The following is a 22523-nucleotide window of genomic DNA, read 5'->3' on the forward strand; positions in this document are numbered from 1 at the left end:
CTGGGTGAAAAGTTACCTTCTTCATCTTTGTGAGCTCAATTTGTAATATTTAACATAAGTCAATTTAAATACCAGTGGAAAAATCTGTGAAAAGTTATCAAATGAGGATAGTTTTCTCTTTTAAAAAAAAGAAAAAAAGTCCTGCAAAATGTCTATTACAGACTAGGTCCTTTGTTTTCAAGATGGTTAAAATTCCTTCCAGAACTTAATCTGCAGAATAGCAAAACTGAGCACTTTATTCACTTTTATACTTCTTTATTCTTATTTGGTTCCAGTCTTCATCTTTCTAGTTACCTTTGCTAATATGGATATGCCTAACAATGGTAAACTTTAAGAAACTGACACTTCAAAACCTAGAAGTAATAGTGGTAGAACATTAGGGGACTTTTATTTTATAAAACACTGATAAATAAGTGTCCACGTGAAATGGTAAACGGCCTGTATTTGTATAGCGCTTTACTCGTCCCTAAGGACCCCAAAGCACTTTACATATCCAGTCATCCACCCATTCACACACACTGGTGATGGCAGCTACATTGTAGCCACAGCCACCCTGGGGCGCACTGACAGAGGCGAGGCTGCCGGACACTGGCGCCACCGGGCCCTCTGACCACCACCAGTAGGCAACGGGTGAAGTGTCTTGCCTGAGGACTGTCCAAGCCGGAGCTCGAACCGGCAACCTTCCAATTGCAAGGCAAACTCCCAACTCTTGAGCCACGATCGCCCTCTAGTAGATGTGGGGGGGTTTTCTGCTGTAGAGCCATATTTCTTATTTCTCTTTCAGCTTTCTGTAGAATATATTGATAAATATTTAGATAAACCAGTATCATTTCAGACTGTGGCTTCCTCTGATGCCTGTGTCCTTGGCCTCCACCTGTCTCTGAGTTTCTGGAGAAGTTTTAACGCAGGTTCTGTGTATTGCCTGTTGGCCAAGCCCAGCACAATCGGCACTACAGCCATGCTTCCGATACCAGTGCAGGACAGCACAATGTGAGTGGTAGAACTCCGCTTGGGGTCGCTGACCACCAGTGCTATGGAGACATGCATGTAAATGAGGTAGGGAACCCAGCAGGCGAGAAAAGTCAGCGACACTGCTACCACGCAGCGCGTGTACCGCAGGTTCAGCTTTTGCTCCTGGTCAGAGGCCTGACTTCCTCGCTCCACCGAACGATGGAGGCGGCATATGTCCTTCAGCTGGCCTCGGGTGATCCACAAAACATGGCCGGTCATGGCGGCGATGGCCAGAATAGCAGGTAAAACAAGTCCATACACCTCCAGGAAGATAAATGCATTGGGGAACACCCTCCTGTACGAGCAACAGCTGGTTGTATTTGCTAAGCAGTTTGAAAATGCCGTTAAATTTTGGGTACTTTCGCAGCAACTGTTAAAATCTGACCCTGTCCAGTTATTCCAGCCAAAGGCAGGTAGAGATGCATACAAAAGTGCCGGAGTCCACACCACAAGCAGCGTTAAGGGAAAACTGCGATGCATCCACAGGTTACTGTAATGCAAGGGGTCAATAATGCATATGTAGCGCTCATAGTGAACCATTACCAGGTTGAAGAGGAACGCCAAGAAGAGGAAATTTGGGAACACGTGAGCCACCAGACAGGAGCTAAAACTTAAATGCCTGTTTAGACCCATCAGCGGTATGAACGGCAGTGCCACGCCCGTACACAAGTCGGCTACTAACAGGCTGAGGAAGAAGTAGTTGGGCGTGTTGTGGAGTTGGCGGTTCCAGGAGATGCCCAAGATGATGACGAGGTTGGCCAGGATGATGGAGGTCGACAGGGGAATGGTGATGATGTAGATGAGTTGCTCTTCAGAGAGCAGAACATAGGAGTCGTCAGAGTCCATCGTTAGTCTTTATAAACAGATATCTGCATATGAATATGCAGACTCTGTCAGCAGGGGAAAAGATTTTCGGTATAAGCTGCTCGTAGTTTGAATATCACTGACCAGTCTTGTGTAAGCAGGACTGGATTGCTTTCAATTAAACAGTCCACTAGGAGACCAATGTCAAAACCACCTCTTATCATATATCAGCAAGTTAGCATTTTAAGCTTAATTCACACTGAGAGTTTGCCCCATGAGGTTTACTCAAACTAGCTAACGGTTCCCAGATTGACCGATTGTAGGTGACTTCCTTCAACTTCCTCTCATCTGCAGCCACCCTGTCAAGGTACCCTATAAGGAATGAGAAACAATGATAGTATAAGCAGAGGAGACCACAAAAACTGAAAAAAAAAAAAGGTTAGACGTGAGAGTTACATGTCTGATGTAAGTTAAGTCTGATGTCTGGAGTACATGCGTCTGTTATTTGTGGAGAAGCATAAGGAGGCTTGAAAAGGGAAAGAAATGCAGGTGAATAAAGATCAATTATTAACAATTTGGTTCCTTTTCTGGTTTCAGAACAGGAAGAGAATGATGCCTGAGCACTGAGTAGATAAGGATTAACTGTAAAAAAGTGTAAGACCTACTAGAAACAACATAAAATAAGTTCAAAAGCAAAACTAACCAGAATTTGACCTATGATAACAATAAACAACAGCCATGCCTTGTTAGTCTTGCACAACAGTGTATTGTAAGAAAAATGATTTAAAAGTTTCCCATTTGTTTTACAGGGACACAATTTTAGTGCCTTAAAGCAAGACTATGTGTCTTAAACTTTTGAAGTAAGACCTAAAAGTTATTTCAAGCTTTTAACCAGGTCATTTGAGCCTACGTGGTCACCACAAACCTCCAGAGGCAACTCGGGCCTACTGCAAATAATGAGGTAAAATTGAAATTGATTTATTCCCTCTATGGAGGGCCGATGAGGAATTTGGTCTTAAGGACCAAGGAAAAGTCGGAACGCCTCCAGAGCTAAAACAGACTGAATGAAAATCTAAGCACATTTCAATCAGATGAAGTTGACAAGAAAGTGACAAAGTGGAAAAGGAAATTAGCGTGAGTACACGCTGTGCACATTCAGCGCGCTTGCTATTTATATTCAGATCTAGAGATCGCATTTTTCTCTCGTGTGAGTGAGCAGCTGAGTTAGACGGGCAGTCCGACAAAAAAAACCTCACTCACAGCAAGTTAAATGAGCAAGAAAAACGGCGACAGCTGTAGCCTGCAACGCTGGATACGAGGCACATGTCATTTAATAATTCATCAGCTGGGACTCTGCAGTTACAACAGCTTTTGTGTGTATTATAATTCACAGAGTGATGCATATCCTGTCACAGTTAGTTTATAGTCAGGGGGAAATGTGCAGATTCTCACAGTGACCTACAATAAACCACACCTATGTGCTGCACGCATGTTTTATATCACCTGGTTTAAATCCTTTGAAAATAAAAGTTTTATAGCCGTTCAAAACAGGAGCATTTTCTATAACCGTCCAACACTTTTTACACTGTGATGCACTTTATGTCTGACACGTGAATGTTTCCAGCATTCACATACATGTAAAAAACTCGGTGATGGGACTTTAATGGTATCAAAGTCCTGTTACAGTCTTAGCAAACAGTCTTTAAAAGCTCTTAAAAGGCGAATACACAAAAACACATTGATTTTTTTTAACAACATCGCCTTAATGTGTTGCTTTCTGAGAAGCTTTGAGGGCTTCTTGAAATTATTTTTCAAGTCATTTTCCAGAGCTTTAAAAAGTGCTCGGGAGCAAAGCCAGTCATGCACAAAATAAAACTGTGTTGTTTTAAACTGTAGATTTTTAATGGAGAAAAATATTAGATCACATCAGAGCAGCACTGTCAGCAAATAACATGTCAGTGCATAAAATATGTTTCTGAAACAACAAAAACAAAAGCATCAATAAAGCCTTTACCTTTTTGTGATGAATAGTCCAGTCACGTATGTTTGTGAGGAGAATTTAAAAGTCCACTCTCTTCTTCTGGTAACTTATTATTTCTCCTTCGTATCATCCCCAGCAGCTATAAACACTAACGAGATCCACCATAAACTACTTTCTTTACCCTTTAAGATCTCTTCAGTGAACCTGACCCCAGCAGCCTTTGCAAAACCTAACCACAAACTAAAAAAGAGGCAGAGTGAGCAGCCAAGTGTGTGGCTTCCTCTCTGATACTTTAAAGGGGAAGTGCCCTCTAAAAGGAGGAGGCGGCAGTTATGCTAAAAGTGTCTTTTCCTGAGGCGGAGCTGCTGAGGATGAGGCCCCAGAGCCCACTAACCGTTGACCAACTAATTCAATTTTTTGTTGGCCCTTACATTAATCAGCCCAGATATTTTGCTCCACTGTTCATGAATGAAAGAGGATAACACTGTTATCACTGCAACCTTAAAAAGATAAGAACATTCCAGGTTACTATCAGCCGGCATGGCATGTGAACCACCTCCATTTTTCCATTTCAGCTAAAGCAAATAAGGAAATTAAATCAGTTTCTTTTATATCTCAATGTATAACTTTATACATCTCACTTTTATTTTTTGACATACACCTGGATTATCTCTTCGTGCTTTGTGATACTCTTTAATTAAATAACCTGCAGTTAGCAGAATAACAGAAATCTGTTTTATTATTATTTAATATTTATGTGCTTTAAAAAGACGCTCTATCTATATGATTGAGATCTGGTAATTGTGGAGGTCATTTGATTATACTGAAATCTTTTTCATGTTGAAGAAACCAGTTTGGGATCATCTGAGCTTTGAGACATGGCACGTTATCCAGTGGAAGTCATTAAGACTGTGGTCATCAGTATTACTCAGGTGGGCTGTGGCACAGTTGATACTAATGGGTCACAAGCATGCAGGGAATATATCACTGCACCATTACATCTGCAGTTATCTGGATGGAGTCATACTTAGAAGATGTTTTTACCAAATCTGAATGTCACAGCAAAACCTCATCAGCCCATGGATCGTTTTTTTGGTCCTCTGTCGACCAATTTTGACGAGCCTGCGTATAATTGTATAATTGTATCATCAGATTCTTGCATTTACCTGACAGGAGTGGTAAGTAGTGTGGTCCACTGTTTGCTGTTGTAGCCCATCTGTTTCAAGATTTGAAAGATGCTCTTCTACAAACGTTGCTTGTAGCAAGTGGTTAGAGTTACCTTCTTTTCGGCTCAAAGCAGTCACACCATTATCCTTTGACTTCTGACGTCTGCAACACATTTTCCCCACGAGAACTGTTGCTATTCTATAGTTTCTCTTTTCAGGCTAGAGATGATTGTGTGTTGAAATCCCAGTATATCAGCAGTTTGTAAAATATTCAGAACAGCCCATGTGGCACCAACAACCCATGTCACATTTAAGCTATCTAAATCACCTTTCTTCCTGACACTAAGTTTAAACTTTTGCAGGTGGTCTTGATTATGTCTACATGTTTAAATGTATCGATTTGCTGCCATGTGATTGGCTGATTAAGGATGTGTATTAAGGAGCAGCAGAACTAATGTACCTAACAAAGTGGCCAGTGGTGAAAATCATATTCACCTTGTAAATAAAAACATATAGTTTCAGCCAGTCCTAACAGCCAGATGCACTGACCAACAGGAGAATTGTGTTAACTTTAATGGTATGAAATAGCTATATTCCTACTGTTTTCAGTATAACGAACCATACGTTGAAGTTATTTTTATTTGATATAAGTTTTTTTATTGCTGCTCAAAAACAAGAGACAAGTGTTCTTTACATTTCTGTTTCCTTTCTTTTGTAAAGCGACATAAACAGATCATTTTGTCACGTTTCTGTCATGGTACCTAGCAGTGCCGTCAGTTCTTGTAAGCAGGTCAAAGGTAAAATAAGATGATGTGACCTATATGTACAATAGTGTATACAGCAGAATTCATAACAGCTGTCACACATGTACAATATTTAAACACAGTGGTGGATGGAAGGCCAGAAGTGACCTGCTTTATTAGCCAAACACAGAGTCCTCCTTCCCTTCTACTTTTGTGCAGACCTACGGTTGTATTGATGGACGAGCTCCAATCAGATAATGGGTTTTAAACACAAACGTTCCTGAGGCTGGGACATCTGGAGAGACACTACACAGAGAGGACAAGACAGCACAACATCTTCACATAACAAATGAGAAGATGGTGCATCCTGGATTTCTCGGAAAACCAGATCCTACTCAACATTAAATCAATGATCTACTGGTTTATTATTATATACAATGGAGGAATGTAATGTGGTCGGGATAATAGTGCCCAGCTGGCTTCTGTGGAACTTCTCTGTTTGTTTTGTCACTTTTTTTTCACATCTTCCACTTTCTATCATTTTTTTTCACTTAACATTTATTTAGAATTCTTTTAACAACATACAAAAAAGGGATGTTATTGACATTTTAAAAGCTCTGCTTCTTATGGAGTCAGTTTTTTGTAAGAGTTCTATTACAAACCCAAAATGCAATTACTATACATTTTTGGATTACCATAAATTATATTACATAAATATGTCTAATTCTCTGAACCACACAAACAAACAAACAAAATTGTAAATCGTGATATAATAACAATGTGCAGCGACACTTTAGCTAGCTGAGTGACGGTCAGGCTAAACCATTCAATACTTTCATGTTTAAAATACTTTTAACTCAATTTTAATTCTTCACTATAGAAACTCACTTTGTTACACCATGAAACACCTACATATTAATGATACTGTTAAAATAAAAGTAACAAAGCTAACTACTCTACCTTAGCTAAAAGCTAGCCTTGCTTGGTAAGTATGTGAACTGTCATAGAATACCAAGAATTTGCATATTTTAATATGCGTAATTTATCAATGACCTATACGTATATAATTTACATAAATACTTTAGAAATCTGTTAAAACCTTAAAACTAAAACATGCATCGTTACTTATAAGTCAAATAACAACGTGAATATTTATTTTAATACCCAAATTTGAGCAGGTTTAATCATGCATAACGTTCACAACTAAAATTATTCTTCCTGTTCACCAATCTAATAAATAACTGTAATTTGGCATCTTAATCAAAGATAATAATTTTCTTTATAATTTTTTCCTCTTTTTTATGAAACGGTAAATTTGAAAATTCATGGATAGCAACAAGAATGATATCTTGTAACATTTAAATTAAAATGCTTGCGTATACTGGTGAATTACAAAAAGATAAAATGATTTTGTTCATTACCAATATTGGGGGTTTTTTTTCTTTTCTTTTTTTTTCTCTTTTTTGTGTCCCGTTTGGATCTTTAGCCATCAGAATTGTTGTCTTAAGGCCAAGAAAGATGCCAAGCGGATTTATTTTACCAAGTGGATCATCAGGGCCTTGCCATATTGGTCCATTTGATTGACCTTTATTATAATTATGAATTTATTTTATTTTCAGTTGCTACAAACGGGACAGACATGACTGGGGGATAGGACAGGGGGAAAGAATGAAAGAAAGAGAGGGAGAGAAAGAAAACCAAAGGGGAGAAGAGATGGTGAGAAGGGGGGGAAGAAAGAAAAACAAACAAAAAAACACCTGGGTCACCTGTATGGAGAAAAAAAACAGAAGAGAAAGCAAACAACAAAGAGCAACATAATAAAAAAAAACGGCACCATCACAATAAACTAGCTAGCAGTAGATATCAGTAGATACTAAATAATAAACGATATTGTGCAGCACGCATTACCAATATTGTTAATTTAGGGGAGCTGTAACAAAAACATTGGGTGGAGCTCTAATAACTTTTATTTTAATGCTACATGTAGATCTAAAAAAATGATGTAGCTTTAGATTTCTTTCACATCCCTTACCCTCATAATTGAGAACTACAAAGTTTTATATGCCAACTTTTAACCTTTCTTAGTAAAAAGAAGAAACAATCATTGAGGTTATGTAGCTCCTGTATAAACTGATTCCTGAAGCTTCTTCTGGCCCTGATTGTTTCTGTGGTTACTGCTCTCTGCCTTTGTGAGGTGGTATTGTTAATGGATTTGTCACTTGCCTCCTGTTCCTCCACTTATGTTTACCTTGGCATTAGCACCTGCCTTTCTCTGCTCGGCCGATTTGTTCAGCATCTGTTGTCAGCACAGCACTTCTCACAGAATACCAGCTGCAATTTAATATATCAAACTGTGGCCCCATCAAGGTCTAAAGGTGGAAATCCATCCAGCCTTTGTATTTGGCCTCCTGCACCTGTAAGGCCAAATACACTGTTGTGACAAATGATCTGCTGGTCAGTTTGTACTGCATACTTTATAACCTGAATATAAAAGAGAATGAAAGCACTTTTCCATTGGTTTAAATCCCAATATCATATCTGCCAAAACAATGTACCACAATGCACAAACGTTCATGCGTGCAACTGTTTGACTGCCTGTCAGGGTGAGTTATTCATGTACAACCACAGATACAGACAACACTGCAGGACTGAGGTACAAGGAAGAACCACTTGTGCACAGGATACTGGCTGACGCTTGTTTTCGTCATCCTAAAGAAAGGCTGAGAGAGGAGAGGAGGAGCAGAGGGCAGGAACAACAGAACAACTGAATGTGAAGAACTGAAGAAAACCAGTGTGATTCAGTAAGATATTAACGTCTGGGTAACCAGTCGGTCTTCTCAGTGCTCACTCCTGAATCTTTTTCTCATGAATACGTGATTGCACAGAGTCCTTTAGCCCTACTTTCTAACTGCAACAATGCAGTACAACCTCACGACCTTTGTGTGTAACAGACCTCTGTCACACACTAATGTAAACACATAAGGTCAAACTGGCTTTCTATTTTAAGAAGCAACAGAGAGGCCGGTCAGCTAATAATGTGTTTCCTGATTGTGAAAAATATGGTTCAGGCTACTAAAGTGCCTGAAAACCAGCCACTTGTTTCACTGTGAAATTTAATTATTACAGGAACTTTCACATAAACTAAACTGAGCTTTTCTTTGTTTTTTCATGCAACACTGCTGACACTTCTCTTACCACTGCAACCCCTTTGGACCTTCGACATCTGTTCAAGTTTTTCCTTCAGCCCGTGGTGTTACATAATGTAACCACCATTATGTCTTTATGGTGGCCAGCAGCTGCTTGTCTGTCTTGACTGCAGCCTAAAGTCCCACTGGACCTTAGCCAGTTGTTGTCATCCAGCTGTGTCTTCCACCGCAAATAGCTGCCAAGATGATCCCAAACTGTCTCATAATACTGAGGTCCAAGCTCTGCGGAGGACCATCCTTGACTTACTGTGTTTTTATCTATTCAGATATGCTTTTAATGTACTGGCAGTGTGTTTGGGATCGTTGCAGTACCAAAACAAAATCAATCAATCTTTATTTATAAAGCACTTTTCATACAGAAAAAATGTAGCACAAAGTGCTTTACATAGTTAAAAGCAGCCCACCCCACCCTCCAACTCACTCCCCACACTCTCAATACACATATATCCCCCCACCCCCACCCACACACACATACACACACGCGCACACTTAAAGAGTAAAAATTGGGCTGAGCTCGCATGAGCCAAGTGAGGAAACACTATAACAGGGAGCCGTCTGCACCGGGAGCCGGTCACAGACCGCAGCCTCCGGGCTGGGCACACAGCAGGAGGGAGGCCAAGGAGCCCCCCAACCAGGCTGAGAGGACACCCAGAGACCCAGCAGCCACGGTCAATAACAGCCCCGGTGCAGAGAGCGCCCTCCGAGGAAACACTGGAGATATGACGCAATACGATATATACAGGGTAAAATGATAAAATAAATAAGAACAGGATACAATATAAATATAAATATGAGTAAGAAGATTAAAATATGAATAAGAATAAAATCAAAAAATATTAGGTAAAGCCTAAATGAATAATAGAATAACAGGATAGAATAAATAAGCATAAAAAAGAAATAAACGCTAAGTAAAAGCTAAATTAAAAAGGTGGTCTTGAGCCTGTTCTTAAAAACATGTACGTTCTCTGCGGCCCTGAGCTCCTCCGGCAGGCTGTTCCACAGACGAGGACCATACCACTGAAAAGCTGCCTCTCCGTGAGTATGTGTCCTGACTTTAGGGACAATCAAAAGGCCAGTACCAGAGGACCTCAGGGTCCGCGAGGGTTCGTATGGTAAAAGCAGATCTGAGAGATAAGAAGGCCCGAGACCATTAAGACATTTAAAAACCAATACAAGAACTTTAAAATCGATCCTGAAACACACAGGGAGCCAGTGCAGCGATTCTAAAACCGGTGTAATGTGGGCCCGCCCTCTGGTCTTCGTCAGCACACGAGCTGCCGAGTTTTGCAAGAGTTGTAAAGTTGAAATATTCTTCTTAGGAAGACCAGAGAGCAGGGCATTACAGTAATCAATGCGACTGGTAATAAAAGCATGCATCAGCATCTCCGTGTTGGCCCGAGAGAGAATAGGGCGGACTCTGGCTATATTTTTTAGATGATAAAATCCAATTTTGGTTACATGTTTAACATGTGGGATAAAACCAAGCTCAGAGTCAAAAATAACACCCAGGTTTTTCACTTGTAGCGAAGGACATAGTGAAAATGCCTCTAATTTAGACAAGAGTTTCTCTCTCTGAGCCTCAGGACCGACGATTAAAACTTCAGTCTTGTCCTGGTTAAGCTGTAAAAAGTTTTCTGCCATCCAAGATCGTATATCCAAGATACAGTTAAAAAGGGCATCCATTGGTCTGGTGTCATCAGGAGACACGGAGATGTACAGCTGCGTGTCATCAGCGTAACTGTGGAAGTTCACTCCATGCCTACTGATGACACTGCCGAGAGGCAACATATACAAATTAAAAAGTACAGGGCCTAGAACCGACCCTTGAGGCACACCACATGTCATTTTATGGATCTTAGAGGAGCATGTATCCATACTCACCATAAAAAAAAGATACCTTCCAGATGGTATCGTATGATTGATCAATATCTGACATTACTTTTCTTCATAATTTCATCAGTTTTCACAAGATCTCCAACACCACTGGCTGAAGTGCAGCCCCAAGCCATGACGGAGCCTCCACCGTGTCCTACACACAGCTATAGACACTCACTGTTGTCCTGCTCTCCTGACCTTTGTTCACCATTTGAACCAAAACTGTAAACTTTGGATTCACGACTCCACCACGGACACCTCAGTCTTTTCTTCCCGTTTCCCTTCATTAAGGATGGCTTCTTGACAGCCACCCTTCCACTGAGACCATTGCTGATGAGGCTTTGGTGAACAGCAGATGCATGAGCTGAAGGTCCTCATGCATCTTTCAGGTCTTTGCTGGATTCTTTTCCCATTTCTTGAGGTCATGACTTTCAGATACAGCGCTGTTCATCGAGACTTTTGCACAGTAGTAGATTAGTGTTCAATAGACATGGTTAATGTTAAAGTTGCGTTTATTTACAAAATGAATTGCGGACATTGCAGACAGAAGGCTTTAAGGCTCCTAGGTGACATTAAACTTCTTTATCCAATCTGTTTTTAAACCTCAAACAAATTAATTATTTTGGCTTTTCAAAGTCAAGTTTCCTGCTTTTATTTTAAATCTAAGCTGCATTTTGGGGAAAATCTGCTTTCACTGGGCGCTGTGACTTGTTCAGACTGACTCACATCCTCCTCTTTTTAAAATCTGATTTCGAGATAAAACAGATGTAAGATGAAACTGAACCAACTAGAGACCACTTGAACTAAAAGAAGTTCCAGTAAGTTGCAGGCTTTCCCATCAAAATGACCTCATGCTTCATCATGCAGCTCGTCATCACTGATAAATGTAAGAAACTTGAACTAAGTTTGGAGCAAACACAAGAAACAAGTTCTAAGTGTTACCAAGAAGAAAGTATATTATTTATTTTTTGTATTTACAGTTCAGTTTACATTAAAGAAAAAAAAAATCTGTGTTTGAGAGCTGAGAACACACACATCATCCTCTTTTCTGTATCGTTTGATCTCTAAATTCATTTGGAGGACAGAACATAACAGCGGATGTCAGAGGCAGGACACTATGATGCATCAACGCTTTGACTTTCTTATCACTGACAAGTGTTCTGGGACAAAAATAGTGAGAAACATTGTGTTTTAAAGAATCTCAGAGTTACTTGAAGAGGCTTAAACATCTGCCCATGAAGCAAACATCAAGTGCTATGAGGACAAAAGAACAAAAAAGTAACAATAATCTTTTGGTTGCTACGGTCCTACAACAAAAACCAGATTAGAATCATTCAGGAGCACACGAGAGCATTTTAACATCCTGAGGATAAAAGTGAACGGGAACAAAGTCTCATCTCCTAAAATATTCTCTCTTCTCTTTGATTTGTCTTTTGTCTCGGCTTTTACCGATCGGGTCTTTGGAGGCAGAAGACTTTCACCTGGTTGTCTCCTGAAGCGGTTACAGCAAGAGTGGCTTCCCTGCGGAGACACGAGGACAGCCAGGATGTGATTAAGAGACAGTGGAAACAAAGAGTAAATATTTACTTGAACCCTGCGCACAGTTGGCTGAGTTCACATGGATTTTTATTATAAATAGTTCAGTGATTTAACAAAGTTTTGTGTTGCAACGTCAGCCATTTTTTCATCGAGTTATTCGTCACCACGGGAACGACTGCTGTCCCTGGACAGCAGTCGTTCAAGCAGCTCAAACTCACACTCATGTGTAATCCTGGAGCTGAAGCTGATCTCAGTGCTTTTAACTGCAAAACCTCATACTGGGGGGGACTTGTGATGTAATTTGATATGCATCTTCAAGTAGCTTTACAAACCACCTCATCTGCTCCTCCTGCTGAGTACAATCTGCCATCAATGACGTCAGCTGTGCGCTGTGGGGTCTTACTGCTGCTCTTTTCACCTCTGGATTTCCACAGGGAGAGCCAGAGTGGAGAGCAGCATCAAAAACATCAGCATGCAGTGGGAGGGTGGGAAATTCCCAGCGCTGTGTTTTACAGATGATGTGGTGTGCTTTGGATCATGAGCTGTTCCACACCTTCTCCATACTTTTTTTCTGCCATCATTCTGGTAGAGCTTTTCTTGGTTTTCCCAAACTGTGCTGGCCTTTATAGGGGAGTCAAATCTAGGCCTTCTATTCTTGCATCATGAGCTGTTGCACCTTGCAGTGTATTTACTTTCATGCAGTCTTCTCTCTTTACAGTAGACTTGGATACGCCTGCCTCCTGGAGAGTTGTTCACTTGGTGGGCTGTTGTGAAGAGGTTTCTTTCCACCATGGAAATGATTCTGTGATCACCCATTACTGTTGGACATCCAGGTCTTTGCCGAGTTGCTGAGTTACAGGGTTTACGAGCACGAACGGTTAAGGTCATGCCAAAGCATCTGATTTAAGTCCAGACTTCGATTCCACTCCAAAACCTTCATTCTGGCTTTTTCGTTGAGCCATTCAGATGCAGACGAGCTGCTGTGCTTCACATTGTTCTGCTGCGTAACATGAGTGCAACAACGATCCTTCAGTAAACTTGAGCTTCAGAGCATGACCTACTGGCCCAGTTCATCCTTCAGGATTTTCTGGTAGAGAGCAGAATTCATGGTTGCATCAATTACGGCAAGTCGTCCTAAACCAGTGAAGCAGCCATTTTTATCCAGTCTTCTTCTTGTTGTTTAATCATGAACTGACCTCAATCGTGACAAGTGAGGCCTGCAGTTCTTTAGATGTTGTTCTGGGCTCTTCTGTGACCTCGTGGTTGAGTCGTTGATGTGCTCTTGGAGTAGCTTTGGCAGGTCGGCCTTTCCTGGGAAGGTTCACTGCTGTTCCAGGCTTTCTCCATTTGTTGTGTTTCAGTGGAGCCTCAAAGCCTTAGAAATGTAAGACCCTTTCCAGACTGAGAGGTAAATTACTTTGTTTCTCAGCTGTTTCTCAGCTGTTTCTCTGGATTGTAGCTTTTCTTTGAGATATTTTAGCCTACTGCACTTTATGAGTCAAAAATAACTCTGACAAACAACATTTTTAATGATCTGAAACATGCAAGTGTGACAAATATGCAAAAAAGAGAAAAGAATAAAACTAAATCAGGAAGGAGAAAGACTTTCTCACAGCCAGAAATTGTGTTCTGCATTCACAAAATTAGAATAACTAGCTTTGCTGGTGCCTCCCAGTGAAAGACTACTTCTGCACATCCCTAATTTCTAATGCACTTAAGTGCCCTTGAGCAGGGCACACAGTCCTGGCAGTGTGCTGTGGAATCATACCTGTTCATGGTGAAGTCCAGGATCTCTGCGGTGTGGCCCTTGTACTCAGCCACCATGTTGCCTGAACGAGCGTCCCATAAGCGCAGCGCGCCGTCTAAACTGCAGGTGGACACCACAGAAGAAGACTGTTCCCACTGCAGGTGAACGATGCCAGCCTGGAGGAACACAAAGCGCGATGAAAAACAGGCAAAGGCGACACCAACACCAGTTTTAAAGCAACATAAAGAGTAAATGCTTATTACAGGCTGGAGGAAAGAGAGTTGATGTTTTTAGCTCCTTTTTCGGTAAACTGTCAAAGAACGACTTCCTTACTGAATGTTCTCTGTCACATTATCTGCACACAAGCAACATCCCTTCAAACAAACCTCCCTAACCCTGGGAGGGTTTCTGATATGACTGCAAAGCCTCCCCACAATACACAGAGCATAGACCAGTATGAACACAGGCGGGACCAGACTAAACGTGCACAAACTGTGCCGCTGTCTGCCGCTTCTCACCTCGTGACGGCATCTGTGCCTCAGGGCTTGCGTGGAGAGATCATATATGGCCAGAGTCCCGTCCAAGTACGCAACAGCGATGAGCGGCAAGCTGGAAAGGGCGACAAAGGTGAAACTGTTGAGGAGGAGCTGAGGCTCTGATATGCTTCTGTATTACTGCGAGTGTGCAGCCCACTCACATGTTGCAGAATCCCACAGATTCCACAGAGTTCGATTCCTCTTCATCTTTGGAGCCTTTTCCTTTGCCTCCCTCCACAGAGAACGCGCCGACCACCTTCACACAGACACGTAGGTCAGACACAGGAAGCACCTGCTTCACTACACTTCCTGCCTGCTTGGTATTGGTTGGCTGTGGCACCCACCTTTCCCGTGGTGATGTTGATGAGCTTTGCACAGCCGTCCACTGAACCTGTCAGCATCAGAGAGCCGTCCTTATTGCAAGCCAGGCAGGTTAGCGCCCCCTGGTGTCCATCCTGACCTGTTAGGAGACAAACAGCATAAACTACATGCATCTCAGTAAACGTCTTGAAGCACCGCTCACTTCTGTATATTCTGCTAGAAGAAAAACGAAACCGGTAAAAACAATCTGTTCTGTGTCAACATGATGCCACTCTGCTTCAATACTGTTGATGTCCAGGCTCTGGGGAGGCCAATCCATGACTGATAGTATTCCACTATGTTTTTCTACACAGGTATGGTTTTACTGCACTGCCATGTTTGGATCACTGCCGTGCTAGAAAATGAAGTTCTTGGCAAAAAGAGGCTTTCAAGATAGAAAAGCAAATGCAGCCCAAACCATGAGACGGCCTCTACCGTGTCTTACAGACGGCTGCAGACACTCACTGTTGTATCTTTGGCCTGATGTCCTTTTGGATGCCTCACTCTGTAAGACCTGCCACTTCTCTCACGTTCACTTTCTTGACTTCCACATGCTGCTTGTCTGCTGTAGAGGATTGTTTTGGCCTGCCACTTCCATCCTCCACTTGGCAAGTTTTCTTAAATTTATAGGACACACTGCACACCATGCTGAGATGTACCAAACAGTCGCCTAATAGCTCTTTGGGAATTGCCTTGTTGGCGCAAAAACTACTATTTTATGTTTGTCTCCAGCTTTATCATCTTTGGCACAGATATAAAACAACTGATGCCTTTCTGTGAGACACTGCTAGTAACAAAGTGACTAAAGATAAAGGACGTGTAGAACTGGTTCATCCCTTGCGTGAGCTGTGTTTTTTTTAATGTTTGAATCATTCGGTGATGAGGGGCTTGGAAAAATTCTTCTTGACAGGGACAAAGACTGGACTGAAAATGAGTGAGGAAAAAAAAATGTCCAAAGAAAAACTATTGCTCAAGACAAATGACAAGAAAGTGTGGCTGCTTGAAAGAAGACAAAAGACTTTCACACAGTACTGTTGTTTTAAACCAAGAATTATGATCAACATTTACTGCTGCTGCTCATCCTCGTTGTTTACAACTGTTTACACATGTTAAACAACTTTCTCCAAATACGAGCTACAAATTTATTTACAGAAGACCTTAGTTTTTCTGTTTCTTTTTATTGAGCCATAACTCAACAAATCTGTAATATGCTCTGCTACTTTTATTGTTTTTCATCTGTTTATATGTAACTTTAATGTGGGAAAGAGCACCGAGACGCCTTTCATCCAGAATCTACACTATTAAACTAAAGCCAGCTGCATCTTCCCCTGGAGTCATAACAGCACATGACATGCACAATAACTAGGGATGGGTACCGATTCTGACATAAACAATAGTAACCAGACCGAAAAGCAGCGCACATTTCGGTGCTTTTTTTTCCTGAGATGTCATACACTTTGAATTCTAGCCAATCGTTTTACCTTTGCGAGCGTAGTAGGTGGGCCCAGGTACGTACGTTCTTTTAGAGCAGAGCTACAGATTAAAAAAGCGGTCAAAGTCTGGCTGTACTTCACAGCAAAAGATGCAAACTCAGCAGCAACAAGTGCTTTAAGCTGATACTGTGATACTGTCAAAGGAGGTAACTCCTCGAATCCGATGAAACACCTGGCGACGCATAGCGTTGTTTTAAAAGCCGAGAAATGCGCCGTATTTGATAGCTTGCTGCGAGACCTCACACCGAGCACATCTACTGCAGGTTTGGTGCCTGTTATCAGACCCGGAGTTAGCAACATCCCCAAAAACCCGAAGAGGAGAGTCCTGGCCCCTAGCCCTGCCAGTGTAGCAGGAATGATGAGGATGATGATGCAGCAGCAGCCGTTCTTCTCTGCGTGAGTAGCTTCATGTTGTTCGTGTGTAATTTACGTTGAGTAGGCTAACCACGTTATTACATTAATGCATGTAAGGTGAACTAGCAAACATCATCATAGCTACATGTGGCTGTCTTCTTGTTTGATGGCAGGTACTCCCTTCACCCTGGCCAAAAAGGCTAAAATGACCAAAGAAAAAGTGGAAAACAGCTGAACATGAGAGGTTTTTGGACAAAGTTTGTGTTCTCCATTCTTTAAGCACCGGTTTGGTACTGTATCAGATAAAACCTAAACGATACCCATCCCTAACAATAACACACCTTCTTTCATAAACACACCTCCGTCATCTGGCCATCAATTTCCTATAATCAAGATATAACTTAATATGTTTTCTGATTTATTAAACTCACAAATCACCTTAATAATAAAAAGAAAGCATGTGTGAGACCCACCTTTAATGACGTGGATAGCATTTCCCTGCTTCAAGTCCCACACGCGTACTGTTCCATCCTCATAACCCACCACAGCTCGTTTACCTGGAGGAGAAAATATATAAATTACAAGACTTTTGAGGACTGAGGGGCATTAAAGGTAAAACAGTGCACAAAATGACAGTTTCATCCATTTAAAACCACATCCATAAAATTATAGCATACAAAATAACGGCAAGAGCTGCTTTCACACAGAGTTTTCTAACTGTGGTTAAAAGTGGGCAGGTTTTTGGGGGTACTGTGTGGGGTGACTTTTTGTATCCCATCTCTCACCATCGGGGAGGACTTTGCCGCTGGTGGCCTGACAGGCCGAACTCTGGAAGGTTTTACAGTCTCCTGCGGGGATCTTCCACATCCACACGTTGCCATCATTCGTTCCCGCTAGCAGCACTGGAGCACAGGGATGCCACTCCAGCCACTGAGATAGAAAGCAACAGCTATTACACACACACGCACACACAGACACACACACGCACACACTCTTACCTCCAGATCTCCCACTTCAAAGGACCAGATCTCCTCTTTAGTTTCTACTTTCCAGACTTTAATCAAGCCGCTCATGTCTCCGGATGCCACCAGGGAGGAGTCATGGCTGAACATGGCACACGTCACTGAGTCCTTGTGACCTGTGTAGGCACAGAGGGCAAAGAGCATGATGATTTTTTTTTCCTGTTTTGGCCATTGTCCTGCCCATCTGGGACATCACAGTGTGTCCACATCTTTATGTAAACAATCTGAAAATGCTTGCGTGGACACATTTCACACATGGTTGATGTCAACACAGCGCTCACGCTATGCAAATAAATGCACTAGTGCGTTTCTACTTTAGAAGAGCACACAAAGCCACATTGAGCCATTCTCACACATTCATACAGAGCTTCAGTCTGTGCCTTTGAGGATTTTCTTTCACTCACACTCTGATGGATGCACCAGCAGCAGCTTTGGGTTCAGTATCTTGACCAAGGCAGCTTGGACCAGAACCTGTTCACCCTTCTGAGCCACAGCCAGCCCCAAATTGATGCAACCCTTGTTGGCATCTGCAGATGCCTATTTCCCAGAGTAATTGGAAATGCTAATTACCCTGTTTTTTGTCATTTTCTTTTGTTTTTGCTTTATCTGAGAATACCAGGATTGTGTTTAAGTCTGGAAAAGCAGGAAGAGTTTTTGTAAAGACTCCCATGTTTGCTCCTCACCTGCGTCCACAAATGAAGCCAAACCACACTGTAACTAAACATTTTGTGATTTTAACCATGCTGTGCTGGTGCTTATATTTTAATTGCCATGGTAGAAAGCTTTATGTGATCACCCCCAATCTACCCCCTGCATAAACAAACGCCTTTGTCTTTAGTTCAAGCTCACTACAGTGATTTCCCTAAATCATCCAACCCTCTGAGCTCTACACTCACCTGTGCACTCCAGCAGAACTTCCCCATCGCTCACCCTCCAAACATAGGCCTTATCATCCTCCCCTCCGCTCACAGCCAAGCTGTTGGTCGCTGGGTCCAAACTCACACAGAACACCGAGCCTGGACAGAAAAGAAAGAAAGAAAAAGGGTCAGACCTTTTTAAACCTTAAGCAGCCAGGAGCAATCAGAGAGCAGCAGCAGAGACACGAGGGAGGTTTTCACCGGTGTGTTTGTTGAAGGTGAGATCGCTGTCGTCCTGCTCTGCCTCAGCCTCCATCTCGTCCTCAGTCTCCCAGCCGTCATTGTCATCACCTGCGTTTCCAGCGTCATCGAAGTCGACGTCCTCCAAGTCATCAGCCAAATCATCTACGAGAGAAAAAGCACAGCACACGACGGTCACCTGATCTATATCTGCTCTTGTCCCGCCTGTCACGGGAGAGGAGACGGGACAGGTGCTGCCGAGACCCACCTGGGCCAGGCTCCGTGTCGTTCAGGTCGATGACTTCAATAATTTCCTCATCTCCGTGGAGCTCAATGGCACTTTCCTCGGAGTTGTCCATGCTGCTAGCAAAACAGCCGCAAAAAAGCTCGGTTCACGTGACTTTTGAACGGCCTCGCGCTCTGCGGCTCCCAGTAAGCTTCAAAATGACACTCTGACTCTCTAACGTCGGTTTAAGTGACGCGAGGACCTCAGAAAGAAGAAACTACCTGTCAGAAGGAAAACTGACTCCCATGTTTTCTTCACGTTGTCGAGATTAGAGAGACTGGCGCATACTTATGACGTAGGGGAGTCGCTCGCATAAAGCGTCATTCACGATGTAATCCGCAAGATGGCGCCATTGGCAAAGTTACACAACGTGGCGGGAAAATATTGGCTGACCGGCAGGATTAGCAAAATTAAAATTAATAATTTAATACAAGTAATTGTATAGTAAAGTCCCCGTGGGCATCTTGTCTGAGAACACTTATTTGTACAGTTATATTAAGTTAAGTTTAGTTTTTACTTAATTTTCTATGGATGAAATGATAAAATAAAATCATTTTAATGGTCATGGGGACACAACACACTGTATTAATAGAAGTTTTTTGGAAAATAAATGATTAAAACGTCTGTAGATCCAAAATTAGGTCAGTTAATTTCGTATCTCTACCTAGTTTACTGTTTTAAAATTCTCAGAAGGATTTTATTTAAAATATCTCTAGTGGTAGTCGCATCAGTGTAAGTAGTAGCTGTAATACAACGCAATCATTCTTAGGTCTTATAATAATTTGAACCACATTTGAAGGACTACTCATGATTCGTCAGTTTCAAAGAAAAAAATATGACCAATATTTGACAATAATACTAACTATGTGAGAAATGTTGTTTTACTATCCAAGTATATTCTAGTCATATTAAAATCAAATCTCTATTTAAAAATACATACAAATAGATGGGTAACAAGCACAGGCTAGAGTGTATAAACAAACAGTTAAAATGTGCTAATGAAACACAGCAGTTACCTGTTATATGTTTAACTAACTAACATACACTGCATTCAGAGTATTACGTGGTTTATGTTAAAACTAGATAATCCCAAATTTAAAGTCTCTATACAAACAGACCAAAAAAAAGATATTTGCGTACGTAAAACAAATTAATCAGCCTAAATCCTCAGAAATAACTATTTACTGTTTTCTAAATTACGCTTGTCTGTGAATCTGTTTATTCATTTATTTTATTAGCTGCTCAGTTGTGTCCTTATTACTGATATGCCAAATATTACCAGTTTGCCTAAATAGAATTAGAACTTCATGACTCCTTTTGGGGAAAGAAAGTAAAGTGAACTGACTTATAGTAGAAAAAAATAAAATAAAATGAAAAGTGATTCAGAGGATTGATTAATTGCACTGACACCATATTAAGTAAAATCCAATATTAAAACTGTTATGATGATAAAATAAGCACACTTTAATATCACAATGCAGCAACTTAATACATTCTTTCTCTTTTTTGCTATTCTACAAGTGTAATTTTCCCTGTCACACAGATGATGCTGCTGTCTTATAATGTATAGAGTATCACAAAATAACTTTATCATGATAGACACTAAATATTGTGATCCTGTTGTAGCACAACTAATTCCCATTCTTAATTTTCATCAGCGGCACATTTCGTATTTTACACATTTTAGAATTTTTCTGTAAGAAACATCAAAGTCAAACATCCTTGTAAGGACAATCTTTGGTGTCATAAAACATCGCAGTGGCGTGTTCCTCATTGTAGCTGTATAATCAGCCCATTGTCCTTTCACTTATTTCCCTGCATGATTAGACCTCAGTTTGCCTTCTAGTGAAACGCTTAATGCACGGTCACAAAACTCTAATTCATGCACCTGTTATTACAGGTTCAGAAGGTGAAGCAAGATTTTGATTTGCCGGAAAATTAATTTGTGATGTTATTGTTATTGTCGTGGTAGCACAGTTTTATATTAGGACTATAAATTACTAAAACTTTCTATTTTATACTTACAGGACAGTCTGGGCAGTGAGATACTAGAACTTTTTCTGTAATTTTACACATTTATTTCTTACACTGTATACCCAAAGAGTCATGCTGGCAGATTTATTTCATTACCTGAAGCAACATTTCTTTATCGTGTGGAAAAACTGAGACATGCTGTTGAAATTACACTTCCTTTTCTTATATTAAGATATCTCTGGCATTTAATGTGTAGTTAAATCTCTTTACACTGACTGAAAGGGCAGTTTCACCACTTCAGCCCACTTGAGATCAAGGTGGGTTATATGTGGCCTACTATGTAAAATGCGATTGGCTTCCCTGCTTTTGAGCCTTCAAACCTAAAAGAGGTGCCATAGAGAAGAAGTACAAGGCCCAATTCCCATCAGCTTCACGTACGCTGAGCCTGACCTCTGACCTCCGTGCGCTTTGGGAATTATTGGAAGCTCCCTTTTCTATCTGTGATTAAAACAGAAGGCATATGTCAGAATGCAATAACACCACAGGAAAAGCATTCGAAGCAGGTCTGCTCATTTTAAAAGGAGCTCCTCTCTCCCGTCCTTAATCCCTCCATCAAACATTCCCTGGCTGGAGATATTTTATGAACACTTAGCACAGTTTGTCTACATCAGGCTTTCGGTTGGAGTTTTATGTCTTTTGCTATATGCTGCTGGCAGGACTCGGCGACTGCATGCCCAAATAAGTTTTACTGGCTGCCCGGGCCCTCCGTGTTCAAGCTTTCTCCTGGAAAAATACAGCCATCTCATGATGTGGTGGCGAGATGTGGAAATATCAGGGTGTACGTTATTTAGACGTTTTAAAGCTGCAGCAGGCGAGAGATTTATAAACTCTCTGTTGGGTTATGACTAACGCTGGAAGAGGCTTTCTCTCCCTGGAAAGTTCGATGACATTAGTTACAACGCCGGTCGGAGCTGCTTTATTTCTCAAATCCATTTTTGCTGTTTTCTCTTTTCTTTTTTCGGTCTGTCAGGCCAATAAAAAGAACTTCATTCGACTCCTACGTGCATAATCTTTGGTTATGTGCTTCTTCTAACGCTGTCAGATTAAATTGGCAATATGAATCCCATTTTTGGACGTTTTTAGTGCAGCTGCTTGACATCTGTTTTTGGAAGGATGATGCAAATGCTCTTCCAAGAGGTGATATTTTCCAGTGTAATCAAATTAACGCATTCTCATACCAAAATATGGCAACTACTGATTTTTTCCCCTTTTAAAAGAGCAGGTAGAAATTCTTTGAGGCTTAGCAGTTTCTCAATCCCATGTGGTCCT

General features: G+C 41.3%; 2 protein-coding genes across 2 annotated transcripts; both read right to left on the bottom strand.

Annotated features, from left to right (window-relative positions):
• Window positions 1–39: 39 nt before the first annotated feature.
• On the bottom strand, window positions 40–4036 carry gpbar1 (G protein-coupled bile acid receptor 1). Its single transcript, XM_080878262.1, has 2 exons — window positions 3830–4036; window positions 40–2187 (listed from the first exon to the last, which is right to left on the bottom strand). The coding sequence occupies exon 2, from the start codon at window positions 1855–1857 to the stop codon at window positions 832–834; it is 1026 nt and encodes a 341-aa protein (XP_080734388.1). The 5' UTR covers window positions 1858–2187; window positions 3830–4036; the 3' UTR covers window positions 40–831.
• Window positions 4037–11693: 7657 nt separating this feature from the next.
• Window positions 11694–19497, bottom strand: aamp (angio-associated, migratory cell protein). The gene is made up of 11 exons (XM_080876848.1): window positions 19203–19497; window positions 18956–19099; window positions 18734–18853; window positions 17814–17953; window positions 17601–17745; window positions 17289–17372; window positions 14953–15068; window positions 14770–14864; window positions 14591–14681; window positions 14094–14248; window positions 11694–12307 (listed from the first exon to the last, which is right to left on the bottom strand). The coding sequence occupies exons 1-11, from the start codon at window positions 19291–19293 to the stop codon at window positions 12232–12234; spliced, it is 1257 nt and encodes a 418-aa protein (XP_080732974.1). The 5' UTR covers window positions 19294–19497; the 3' UTR covers window positions 11694–12231.
• Window positions 19498–22523: the final 3026 nt, after the last annotated feature.

Source organism: Rhamphochromis sp. 'chilingali' (assembly GCF_963969265.1).
Source record: "Rhamphochromis sp. 'chilingali' genome assembly, chromosome: 3".
NCBI lineage: Eukaryota > Metazoa > Chordata > Actinopteri > Cichliformes > Cichlidae > Rhamphochromis > Rhamphochromis sp. 'chilingali'.

What these genes read in the sequence shown, in the direction of transcription:
- gpbar1 (XM_080878262.1), bottom strand. Translation starts at nt 1,857, where the DNA reads ATGGACTCTGACGACTCCTATGTTCTGCTCTCTGAAGAGCAACTCATC.
- aamp (XM_080876848.1), bottom strand. Translation starts at nt 19,293, where the DNA reads ATGGACAACTCCGAGGAAAGTGCCATTGAGCTCCACGGAGATGAGGAA. An exon ending in AGTTCTGCTGGAGTGCACAG is followed by an intron (nt 17,954 to 18,733) that starts GTGAGTGTAGAG and finishes GTGCCTACACAG; the next exon opens with GTCACAAGGACTCAGTGACG. An exon ending in TCTGTGGGATTCTGCAACAT is followed by an intron (nt 14,682 to 14,769) that starts GTGAGTGGGCTG and finishes CGCCCTTTCCAG; the next exon opens with CTTGCCGCTCATCGCTGTTG.